This window comes from Gavialis gangeticus, unplaced genomic scaffold (genome assembly GCF_001723915.1).
Source record: "Gavialis gangeticus isolate Ggan-Ray unplaced genomic scaffold, GavGan_comp1, whole genome shotgun sequence".
NCBI classification, from domain to species: Eukaryota; Metazoa; Chordata; order Crocodylia; family Gavialidae; genus Gavialis; species Gavialis gangeticus.
Genome location: NW_017728991.1, coordinates 8002774 through 8014967, shown reverse-complemented (window position 1 = coordinate 8014967; position 12194 = coordinate 8002774). Strand labels below are relative to the sequence as shown.

At 42.9% G+C, this 12194-nt stretch overlaps 1 protein-coding gene across 1 annotated transcript in view; it reads right to left on the bottom strand.

Moving 5' to 3' along the window:
* Positions 1-2063: 2063 nt before the first annotated feature.
* Positions 2064-12194, bottom strand: part of CRLF3 (cytokine receptor like factor 3) — a 21242-nt gene continuing 11111 nt past the window's right edge. Inside the window, exons 4-9 of the mRNA XM_019515101.1 lie at positions 12067-12154; positions 11365-11542; positions 10347-10569; positions 9241-9373; positions 5729-5841; positions 2064-4387 (exon numbers count right to left, since the gene is read on the bottom strand). Coding sequence (XP_019370646.1) covers positions 4137-4387; positions 5729-5841; positions 9241-9373; positions 10347-10569; positions 11365-11542; positions 12067-12154 — 986 coding nt within the window. The 3' untranslated portion in view covers positions 2064-4136. The remainder of the gene's footprint in view (positions 4388-5728; positions 5842-9240; positions 9374-10346; positions 10570-11364; positions 11543-12066; positions 12155-12194) is intronic.

Here is a 12194-nt window from a genome sequence, read left to right as displayed (position 1 = left end):
TGGGATGGGGGTGCTGGCACATGCATGTATCATCAGTCTGTGTTGGTCCCCCCCAGCTTCCAAGGGTGGGGCAGGACAGGGTGGAGGCCTGTAGTGGAGCTCTGTCCCCCATATGCAGGGACTGGGAATGGCCCCTGTGCGGTGTCCCCTGGCCTCCACCAGCCCATGCTGCATGGCCACACAGTGCCTTTCACTGCTGTCAGCAGTCAGCTGGGGTGCAGAGCCCAGAGCTACACTGCCCTGACCCCCATCAAAACATGGAGGGGGAGGGACTGCTCAAGGCAGGGGTCTGAGCCCTGGGCTCTGGATGGCTGTTCCCTGGTCCCAATGCCAGGAGTCAGGCACGTGTAGGCAGGTTTCTGCCAACCTGGTACTTTTTGCTTCAGTTTTCTCCAATGGCCAGCTTCCTGATCCTGACTCCCCTGGGCTGCAAGCAGAGTTGCTTGCTCAGTAGAATCAGTCAGGAGTCAGGCATGTACAGGCAGGTTCCTGCCAATCTGGGACTTTTGTTTCACTTTCCTCCAATGGCTGGGCCCCCAAGATAGCCTATGAGATCGGGGACATATGGTCATCCTATACATGTAGTCAATGTGAAGAAATGGGTCTTGTGATTTCAAGGAGGAACTTCAGTAGTTTAGAGCAAACCAGCATGCTGTGAAATTCTTTCCAGGGTGCCATGCAATGTGAGCTGTTAGCTACACAGGATTCACGAAGTAAATTCAAACAGGAATCCAGTGTCAAAAGTATTCTGACCCACTGTGATCTTTCTGACCTTTTGCAACAGAAGCATTGCTTTACTGTTTTTCTGCACTCAGAAAATGAGTGGAAACCTAACAGCTGGCATTTTCCTAGTGGTGGTTTGAGTTCAACAAGGTTGAGAACCACTGGCTTAGAGGTTGAGTGGGTTGGAAAGGTTATTTGTGCTTTCAGTGGGAATAACTGGCACTGGATTTCAGAGAACATGTATTGACTGCCACTTTTAAATAAAAGGAGTAGAAGGATGGAACAGTCTGCATGCCAGGGGGGGCAGTAAATCAGGGACCCATATTCATTCAGTATGCCAGGAAGGGGGGAAGCTAGACTTCCACATGCAAGCAAATATAGCAAGCCTGCTTCTTGACAAGCCAGAACAGGAAAACAGCCATTTTGTTGAAAAGTGACAGTAATGAGCACAGAAAGAACTGTCTGAAGCAGGCTATGTGTATTCCTTCAAGGTGTCTGAATGAACAGTTCAGAAATAAGTCCAGAAAACTAAGGGTGCTAGTGGAAGCATGTGACTGGTTACACTTGCACAAAGAGGTATCTTGAGAGGGAGACAAGACGTAGAAGAGTTACCAATGTATTAGGGAGTTGAAAACTTGTAGAGCTACAGGATGCACAGAAAAACTTTAAATGAACTAAGGTTGGGATTTTAAGTACTAATGTACGTGCTTCAGTACCAGGTACCATGAATATGGTGGGCCATTGACTGCCATCCAGAAAGAATGTTGGTGTAAAGCTGTTGCTAATAAGGATTTGTTTCATGGATAGCAAATCTAGGTATTGAAAGACTAATGTGGAGGCTGTATAGCCAACTGCATAGTTGTAAAGATTTCATGGTCCTGTCCTATAGGAGAAATGAGTATGAAGCTAATGGTCTATGACAAGGCTGTCCAATTGCAGCATGCTCTGCACCCAGGGATGGGGGAGCTGGTGGCACAGAGCCACCAGGGTGCTTAAGGTGGGGTGAGGGAGCAACCACTTGCTTCCCTACATGTGGTACACTGGGATGGGGGAACTAATTCATGTGATGCAGCAGGGTGGGAGATGGCTGCCTGCAGGGCCCATAGCATGTGACAGCCCTGGTCTATGAAACCAATGCCATTAGACCAGGGGTTCCTAATTTGGTTCACATATTGCTTGGGGTACACAAGACACTTTGGGGGGGTATATGTGGGAGAAATTGTGTAATGGTGGATTTAAACTTTCATTACAACTGGCATTTAAGGGGTTAAAATAAGTGTGCTGGTAGGGGGTAAGCAATAAGAAAAAAATTTAGGAACTGCTGCACTAGGCCACATGCATTGAGGCATCAACTTTTATTTTAAAAAATTCTTCACATAAAGACAAACATCTCTTAGTTGAGGTAAGTGAATGTGATGGCTTCAGAGACTACACTTCAAAAGCTTTATGGCAGGTTTAACAGTGTTTGAAGGCCTCACACATTACAGTATTGGAGTCACACCACTCTTAGAAACCTTTTAGAGAGAGAATTCTCCAACTGAAGGGAGAGGATTGTAACAGGAGTTGAACAGTACCCACTTAACTTTGCAACTTAGGCTGCTTGTCCTCACTTACAGCTTCAGAAAACTAAATCAAGCAAATGATGGATCTACTCAAGCCTTTCATTTGAAGAGATGATCTGATGACTACCAGACTCACTGACACAATAACTTGCTGGCTCTTCTCATAGCTACATTTTTGAAAGAGTTCACACAGCACTTCCTAGCACAGAAGTACCCTGAACCTTACCAATAGCCCTATAAATTATTCTGTTTCACCTGAGTGTCCTGTAACATTAATATTTTGAGCCTTTTCATAACTGTAGGAAAAAACACTTGCCTCTTAAATCTGTGAGTACCCACAATTTTTAGAAAGCAAACAGGTTGAGGTCTGTCAGAAGCAAGTCTTTACAGCTAATATTTTGACTCCTACAAGCAAAAGGTCAGCACTACTTCCTGGAAAAAGCTATATTCTGCTATTCGCCTTGCTGCTATCTTCACCTTCGGCAGACTACACTTCATATGAAACACTTTCATAGTTATAAGTAAAAGTCTACACATAGAAGAAAACTGCTTGTTGAACCTTTTTCTTCCATTCAAATGGAGACTGAGGAAGAGGCATTTCTTTAGGAAGGTATAAGGTAGAAACTGCTGTGTTTCAAGATGAGCAGTTCTCCATGATTATCCTTGCCTCTACTACAGCACCGGTCACCTTTTTAAAGGCAAAATACAAACACTGAGCAACTTAACTTTAACACTAATGTATAGGACAGATACAGCTAACATGAGGATATTAACATTGAAGAAATAAGGCCAAGGTATGATTGTCTAGGACTAAGGATAAAGCTTTTTTTTTTTTCGAAAATATTGCCACTTTTTTTAAATGCCAAAAAATACTTTATATATAGAAAGCTCGCTTTTGAGGTAAGGAAGGCTTCTTCCATATAATTTATGTTGGGGCCCTCCCAAAGCATTTAGTAAATGCTTTTTATTAAGTCAAGTCTTGACTAGGAATAGAACTTGTTTAGACAAAGTCCTTATTCTAGATGTGAGCTGCTACTTAGTTAATACTGTAGCTTCAGTCAGCTTTTATAAGAATGCTGTACACATTCATAGTCAATCCCTATACAGTTGCTCATCTTTGCTTTAAGCGTTGTGGAGCTGCTGGTACTAAACTGCAGCCATCAGCATGGTCCACCCGATTTATTATTGAAAACCTATTCCAAAAGGCTATATGTGATGCTGTTCAAGAAATACCTGAAAACTAAGGCACATCTGCAAAGAACTGAGACATTTAACACATTGACTACATCTTGAAACAGACATTTAGGCTCAGCCATCCTTCCTCTGGAGAAGGATCAGTACCACATCTGGAAGAGAGTGCTGTCATTAGTAGAAACACTACTGGTTCAGATTTTGAAGGGTGCAAGTTACAGCACTTTGTGAAAGTAAGCCTAGCTGAATTTCCCTGTTGTAAGATAATTTGCTGTTATTGCAAGTGGTATAAATAAGACTTTGGTCCACTAATATCAAGCCAGAGTTTGCAGGCTTGTTTCACAGAACAGCCACACTAAGCAAGTTAGAGATGCACTTGTGTAAAATTAAGCTGGAGTACAATGGAACACTGATAGAAGTCTAGAAAAAAGAATAAAAAACCTTTAAGGATTTATCACAAAATTAGTTTGGCAGAAGAAATAAATTTGTTTTACTTCCTCCTTCCTGTACCCCAGGTTAAGTGGGTCATTTTTTCTGTCACTCATTTTGAAATAAATCCAGTAAAAGATACAGCATAGGAGAGTTCAAGTAATGTAAAGATGGGATTTGTTAAACCACAGAGAGACCAACAGCTGAAAACATTTTGGTACTTCTCAGAAGCTAGAACACCAGCACCTTCCAGCCTGGGTAGGAGAATGAACAGCCAAAATACAGAGAACCACATGACTGATCAAGTACCCAATCAAAAACCACTTCCCTGTTGTTAGAACTAATGGTTACTCTCAGTTTGAAGTTTCCTCCATCCTTGGCAGGACCTAACTGCACAATTTCCATGTCAAATGTCACAGTTGATCCAGTAGTTACAGCAGGCAGTTGGTTTGTCATCTCTTTGCCATTTACAAATACAGCTCCTGAAACAGTCCAGATACAAGTTATTTGTACAGAATACAAAGTAGCAGGCAATGTAAAAGGAGTCTTATGATGGTGATTGGCTGCATCATGAAAGCTTCCCCCAAACATACATCATCCTGTTCAATCTGGTCATCACTCAAATACACCCAGGAAACAGGAACAATTACTTTGTTGCAACAGCTGCACCCCGTTCAAATCTAGTAGCTCTTTCCAAAGGTAACATCAACAAAAGCATTAATCTCTGACTACACTGCTTTGCTACAGCAGAACAGCAAGTGCATTAACTGAACTAGTCTCTCACTACAGTATCATGACACTAAACTATTACGTTCTTCAGTCATATCAATGTGGAAAGAACAGCAGTTCCCCAAGACAGCTATTAACCACGGACTTTTCAAATATAAAATGAGAGACCAGTGTTAAAAATAAGCTTGAGGAATGAGTTAACTATATACAGGTAATTTCAGGTTCAAGATTTGTGAAGTTGCATAATCTCCATTTTTGGAACTTAAGTGCAGGTTAGATTAACATTAGTCCAGGACTAATCCTGCCTAGAGCACGGGATGGTTTTAGATAATCTCCTGAGGTCCTTCCAGCCCTATTTTTCTAAAATATTATAGCGCAAGTTACACAAGGATTAAATGTCCTACCAACAGCCTGAGTTGATGTTAACAAACCAAGGCTATCACAAGCAAGCCACAGGGTCAAGAAACAAAGGTAAAGAGAGCACGGGGTCATATAAATAACCTCATAATATCATCTTGTGCTGCAGCTGGGGAAAGAGAGAGATGCTTTTCACAGGCTGAGTCTGGAACATCAAGGAAGTGATGTTTTGCCAATCTTGCACATTTAGCCACTGCAAGCTCCCAGGGCAGGGACCATGTTTTAAAAAATGCATGGATAGTACCTTGCAAGATTTTGGGCATTCCAGGAATAAAATGGAGTCAAGTTGTGCTGGATCCCCACCCTTTTCCTCCCTCATGCCAGTCAGAAAAGGGAAAGCCTCCATGAAGCTGCTATTATTTCCCCAAATATCTAACATGGGACCAGTGGGTGGCTTTGTAAAGTACAGAAGCAGAATGAAATGTGTGCGCATTGCCAGACCTTGCACAGTTAGATGAACCAGTCACCCAGTACCATGGTCTGCTTCCAAAAATGCAGGTCATTACAGCTAGTTTGACCTTGCTTAGGCTGCTGAAAATTGCTAAAATTCAGTGGTAACAGATGTAGCAGCCTGGGGGAAACAAGATGTGCATGTAGCTTGCACACACACAAGGGGCACAGCCAAGATCTTAACAAACAAGGGGATGATATCCTTCAGTAGTATGAAACAAACTCACCGTTGGTGCTAATACACACTGCTTTGTCTCGCTGCAAAGAGTCGTAGCCGTTCTGCTGCTCCACACAAACTCCCAGACTGTCTCGCCTGTCTGACTGACCAACAGTTTCAATTCTATGAAAAAGAAAGTGTTCAGAGCTTTAGTTTCAAAGAAAACTAAACAATGAAATCTTCACCACATCTCTTCTACTCAACCCTGGGGAAGCTTCAAATGCTTGCTACAGGTTTTCCAACTAATTTCATCCAACTTGTTCAGAGATCCTTTCCACTATGTGATTAAGGTCCTTCTATAAGACCCATTTCCCCAGGGCTCACCTGGGAGAAAGCGGTCCAGCTCTAGATCTGCTTAAAAACCCTCCAAATTTCACTCTTCCCCACTGTTCTACTTTAAAGGAAGCCTCTTTAGAAAAGGTTTCAATAGTTTTGGACCTTAGCTACGCTATGCCATCCCTTAACATTCATGCCAATCCAGGCAGTATCTCAAGTTTGCATTTACTGCAACATATTACTTGTAATGCTTAGGGCAAGATGCTATCCTTTTATCAGGTGCAAAAGACCCCATGTCAGCAGCAGGGATTCAGGACATAAGCTTGCTCGAGGTTACTAACAGAGCAGGTGAGGCAGTTTGATTAGAGAAGAGAACAAGAGCAATTTATATCTGATGAACAAACGTCGGCTTTCAGGACTGACCACTCATCTGCTTGAATGGAAACAGACTTGATCCAGGGCAAAGGCCATATAACCTACATGCTTAAGGACATTTCTATAACCAGGTCTGTTTTCTTCTGCCCCATGAGTCATAATTTTGTGTCGCTGACCTTTCTTAAAGATGCCAAGTGACATTTTCAAAAGTACCTAAGTGACATAGGAGCCCAAACTCTAATTGATTTTGAAGGAGACGGTCTCCGTACAGCCCAAGTCACTTTTGAAAATGGGCCTTAGGAGCTTAAGTAACTTAGATCTTCTCAAAAGTGTGATCTGCTACATTTTGGTTTTCATTAAAAACTATGAAAAATGGAGCAGATGCTGAGTGTGTGTCAAACTGTACAAAAAGAGACAAGTTGAAGCTTCAAGAACTGGAAATTAAATCAATGCAGCCTTTATGCACTGTGTTTGAGAAAGTAACTTAGCAAATTATGAGTTAATTCCTTCAAGACCTGAAGGGCAAACGAAAATTGGAACCACGTTTTCTTCTCATGCTCTGTCAGCCTTTTCTGTCTTCTGGGAACTATCACTGAGATAGCAGGCGGCTTACGTTATAATAAAAAACAAAAAAACAAAAAAAAAACAAAGCCCTAAAAGTTTTGCAGTTGGAACTGATCCACAACGAGAATGTTTTTGTACAAAACAACCTTTGAGGGGATTTGCAATTCCCCTCTGGCATATTTTTGGATTTTAAATCAGCTCTAGGGACTATATTCAGAAAGTGTGGTAAAGATTTAAATTTACAAATTACCAGCTAGAGTTAACTCCTTTGGATTCAACTAAGAAATGCCAGCTCTCTACACACAGAGCTCTTGTATCGTTGGCTCAGAAGCCTTTCCTCAATATATGGGCACAAACTTTCCTGTACGTTTCAAGCCCACCTGAAGCAAGTGACCACCACTTTGGGATGAGCTCTCTCACACGAACGAGCAAGTTAGAGACCGCTCAGACTAGCAATAGAGGGACAAAGCAGCATTCAGGGAATCAGCAGCTCAACACTTAAAACATAACATGCTAGAACAGAAGCAGCATGAAGGGCCTGGGCACTATGGCAAGAAGTGGAGACAAAGGCGGGCATCCCAAGAGAAAGCACCATGATCCTCCACCTCTTCCACAAATAGAGCTTAAATTGTGGTATGTCCATAGGCTTACTGACAGGCACTGGCTCTTTTGCTTCATATGTGCTGTTTCCAATAGCAAAACTACCCAGCTGTTCAGCCCCAGTCAGACACAGTGAACCTTAGAAACACACAGCGGAAAGATGGGACCAGCCTTGGCCCAGGACAGTGACATCATCCCCAAGGCCACAAACTCATCCAAGATGAAAGAAAAGCATTGCTCTGGGAGGGGGTGCAGACTGCTGTCTCTATCCGAGAGGTCTTTCCACATCCTGATCATATGACAAGAATTACAGAATTGCCTCACAAATACCCATAACGGGACCCATGTCCGATTCCTCCAGGAGCCCGCTTACCTCTTGGTGAATACACTGTCAAAACAGATGGAGGAGCCAAAAACCAAGTATTACACTCATCAACCAACAGAATCCTACATGTCCTTTGAAATCGGAAGCTCCCAGGAAGCTTGAGGAGAGTGGCATAAACAATCTATGGTCGAAGCGGAGGTTCTCCAACGTCTCCCACTGCACCTTGTTAACTGGTATGTGGCTGCACACTCTGCTGCACTGAAACAGTCTCCCCATGGCAAGAAACCCTTGTAACCAAACTGCAGGGCAAAGGATTCTCATCTGTTATTAATGCCTGTGTGTAAGAAAGATATAATCTGGAACAGAACCAAGGAAAACCCAAAGCTCCGCATTTAGCTGCACAGAGTTCTGAGCCAAGGGATAGTAAATCTAGTATTTACTCTGAGGTAGAAGCCATGTGCCTCTCTACACCCATGTCAGACAATGGCAGGCAAACAGGCTCTTATCCTGCGGCCATCTAACAATCAGAGAAAGCACTTCTCAGGAAAGAGGAAGTGAAACATCACGCAGCAAACTCCATAGACAAATGTCACCATCACATCCTGTAAGTTGCCCACAGAGCTTTCTGTGGGACTGTCATTCCTGTCCTTTCCAATCTGGGTAATTAGAGAAAGTCAGGAAAAAGCCTTGTCTGAGTCTCAATTACAACCATCATTGATGGGCATCATGAGACACCTCCACAGAGACGCTCCATGTTGCCAGTTAGTGCTGTCCCAAGGGAAGAGCTTGGCACAGGAATGCTACCAGCATTTCTCGTCTCATCTCATTGTTGTGCCAAATTAAAAACTTAACCCTGAAAGGAAGTTTCCCAAGAAAGCTTCTCAGCTAAGCTTTAGTTGTTGGTTATAGGGGCTGTCTGATAAGAGATCAGTGGAAGTTTCACCTGCTTAAGCTTTTACAATGTCACATGGAAACAAGTCTCTAAAAACCCTGAGAAAAGCGGGTGGGAAATGTCTGCTGGTTATGAACATGCTCCAAAGCCAGCTGGAATCAATGAAAGACTCTCAGTCAAAGACTCCCACTTACTTCAGTAGGCTGTAATCAGTCACTAGCAGTTATGAGAAGCCCCAAATGCACCACAGTTATTATAGTTCTAGGCTAAATTTTGCACTTCGCTTCAGTGTCCATTTAGATGGGGGTGAAATCTCCAAGACAATGTTGAACACTGCTCTGAGAAACAAGGAAGTGGAAGCGGAGAGAGGAAGGATCAGGCTCCACACAAGGGGAGGAGCATGCATGAACAACTTCAACACAGACAGAGAGCAAGGCAGGAAATTCAGTTTGCATAAGCGCACCATGCCATGGTAAGAGCTTGAACTTGCCTGAACGTTAAAGTCTGCCCGCAAAAGTACGTTGGAGCTTTGGAGTAGAGCACACCAGAGGACTGCGAATCGTTTCGAAGTGCTATGTTCCTTCGACTGCTCAGGCTGTAGCCCTCCAAACCAGGTGTCCATTCTATAAGAACAGGAGATGATAAATGCTGGCCCAAATTAAATTCTCTCCCCCAACAAGACCTAAGCAGCAGTCACCTTTCCTTCTACTTTTGTGAAGCTTCCAGTCTAATGTTAACAAAGCTCTGGAGCTTGAGCTCCCTTGGACTAAGAGTAGAGAAACTTTTCTGCAATGTTTTGAATGACTGCCTCAAACTTAACATGCAGCTGACTTGTTGGTGTGGTCACTACCAACATAAAAACCAGAGTATCCAAAGAAAAGCCCTGATGACTCCAGTGCCCTTATAAAATTGAGGCCAAGGATGACAGAGTTGTCATTTCCAGACAACCTAACACCTAGTCTTACAGACACTGATGTTCACTTCTGGAAGATGAGGAAGATCTCTCTCATATTTCAGTTTTGACATTCAAACAGCTGGACAAGCTTAGCCAACAACTTTTCTATGACGGCAACACTACTATGTTGCTATACCAAAATAATGCAGTACAGGAGCTCACTGTCATTTGAGCCTTCCCACTTCAAGGAACCCTTGCCTCTCCGCCTCCCCTCTGCTAATCAAGTAACCAGGAATACTTGAAGATAAATTTGTCCCAGAGCCACTATTTCTCTTTGCCCTCCTTTGTACTAGAAGTAGTAAATAACCCACGGCCAACCAGCCAGCTGCTTTAAAATTTCTCATAGAGCACTGAACAAAATTGCACACCTATGCTTTTCAAACCCAAGCTCCAGCCCAAGCACAAGACTAAAAGCTACCATTTGTAGCAGTGTTGTAGAGGTGAAAACTTAATCATAGGATAAACTCTAAGAACCCTGCCATAGGAGGTATCATAGTGTTCTGATATAACTGGAAGTGTAATTACCTTATATTTAGACACAAGTCAGGAAACCACATGATCTACAGTCAGCACCACACAACAGCACGTCTGGGGCTCTGCACAGACAACAGAGACTTCAAAAGATTAATATAAATGTTTACCATGAGGAACTAGTGTTGTACGGCCAGTCTGAGGGATGCTCCATGGACTCCACTCCTGCCTCCCATCACCTCGAGCGCACACTCGGAACTGGTAATCAATGCTGGGGTCAATCTGTAGCACTATGAACTCTGTCTCTGAGCCAACATACACATCTTCAAAGTGACTGGCAGTACTCCTGCGACACTGAAGCCTGTAGTCTTGAGGTATGAAGTCATCGTCCACCTAAACAGACAGTTATTAGATTATATTTTCCTCTCAAATTCTTTCCATTATACTTTGAAAGAGAACGTAGCAAGATAGCACTGCAAATTAGCAGCATATGGTATAGCACTACTCCCATTATTGGAATAGCAGGTCCAGTTCTGCTACATCCAATGCCAGATGAACTGGACAGTGCTCAGAAGAGCCTTTGTTAAAAGGACTGGGATGTATGCCATACAGCAAGAGATCCAAAGGAGATCACTGAGTCTTTTAAGAAAGGGAAGCCTATTGTAGCTACACAGGTGGACAAACTCTAGGAAGTTTCTCACCCTAGCAAAGAACAAGAACTAACAGACAAAATTTCAAAGACAGACAATTCAGACTAGAAGCATATCTCTGACGTAAAAGTGAGGGTAGTAATTTTTTTCAACAGTCCCTGCTGGCTCTCACAGAGCAGGTATTGGGCAGAGCTGTTGTAGTAAGAGATCTAGTAAAGGGCAGGTGCTAGGGGTGACAGGCACTCTCAAACAGTGCAAACGAGCAGACAAATGCTCGTGAGCAGCTAAGTGGCAGAATTCTCATGTGGAGTCTTTGCACCAGGAAAACGCATCTCACAAGACTCACCATACTGCACCACAGTATCCTGCACCTGAGTGAAACAGTCAACATACAGTTGCTTCCAATATAGTTTAACAGCATGCTAGATATAGAGCACTGCACTAGAAGAAGGGGGAAATTGGGAGCAAAAGTGACACTTTTGGAAATAGGACTCTAGAAGCAAGTCTGAGTGATGCCCATTCACGGTAGTTCACCTACCTTACACCATCGGACCAGGATACCCCCAGGCTTCTCAATAAGTTCCTCAATTTGGACAGGTGGTCGTGATGCTACTGTCCCATGACTGAATATTTGATTTTTTAGTACGGTAAGAAGACGGTCATCCAGCTGGGCAGACAGACAAGGCACATCAACCAACGAAGGTACTTCTGGCAAGCTGAGGAGAGAAAATTTGCTATAATATACAATTACAGAATACAAGCTTGTTCCGTATTTCATCATGTGGGGTTGAGTCTGAACTCAGTTAAGGGGACAGAATTTGCAGAAGACGATAGTGCATGCTTTTAAAAAGAAATACTTTCATATCTCAAGGGGCTGATTTTAAGAAATTAGAATGTCAAAAGAATCCCTCTTTTCATATTTAGAAGTCTTGGAAAATAGAGATTGTTTCAGACTTAATGTGGTTGGCCATTTCTCTGCAGTTTCTTCTGGCATATAAGCCATTCCATTGGGAATGACTTCATTATGTATAGATGGCCCACATTTCAAGGACCCCCATGACAGGATGAACACTATCCCAACTGTTACGGCTTATCCCCATCAGAGTTTTAGAACAGCAAAGCCTGAAGTAAACCTTTGAAACAAAAGCCCTCAACTCAATTACTCTAAAAGGAAAAATGTCAGCTGTGGAGGTAGGTCAATCATTACAAGTGTAATACCCCTGCCACATCCATGTCTTACCTATCCAGTTGAATGTGCGAGGCCTTTTTTGTGAAACTGCATAGTGTCTCATTCTCGTCTCCTACACCCCCCTGGACAGCACTCTCTCCTAGAATCAAATGGTAAAAAAAAAAAAAAAAAAAAAAAAA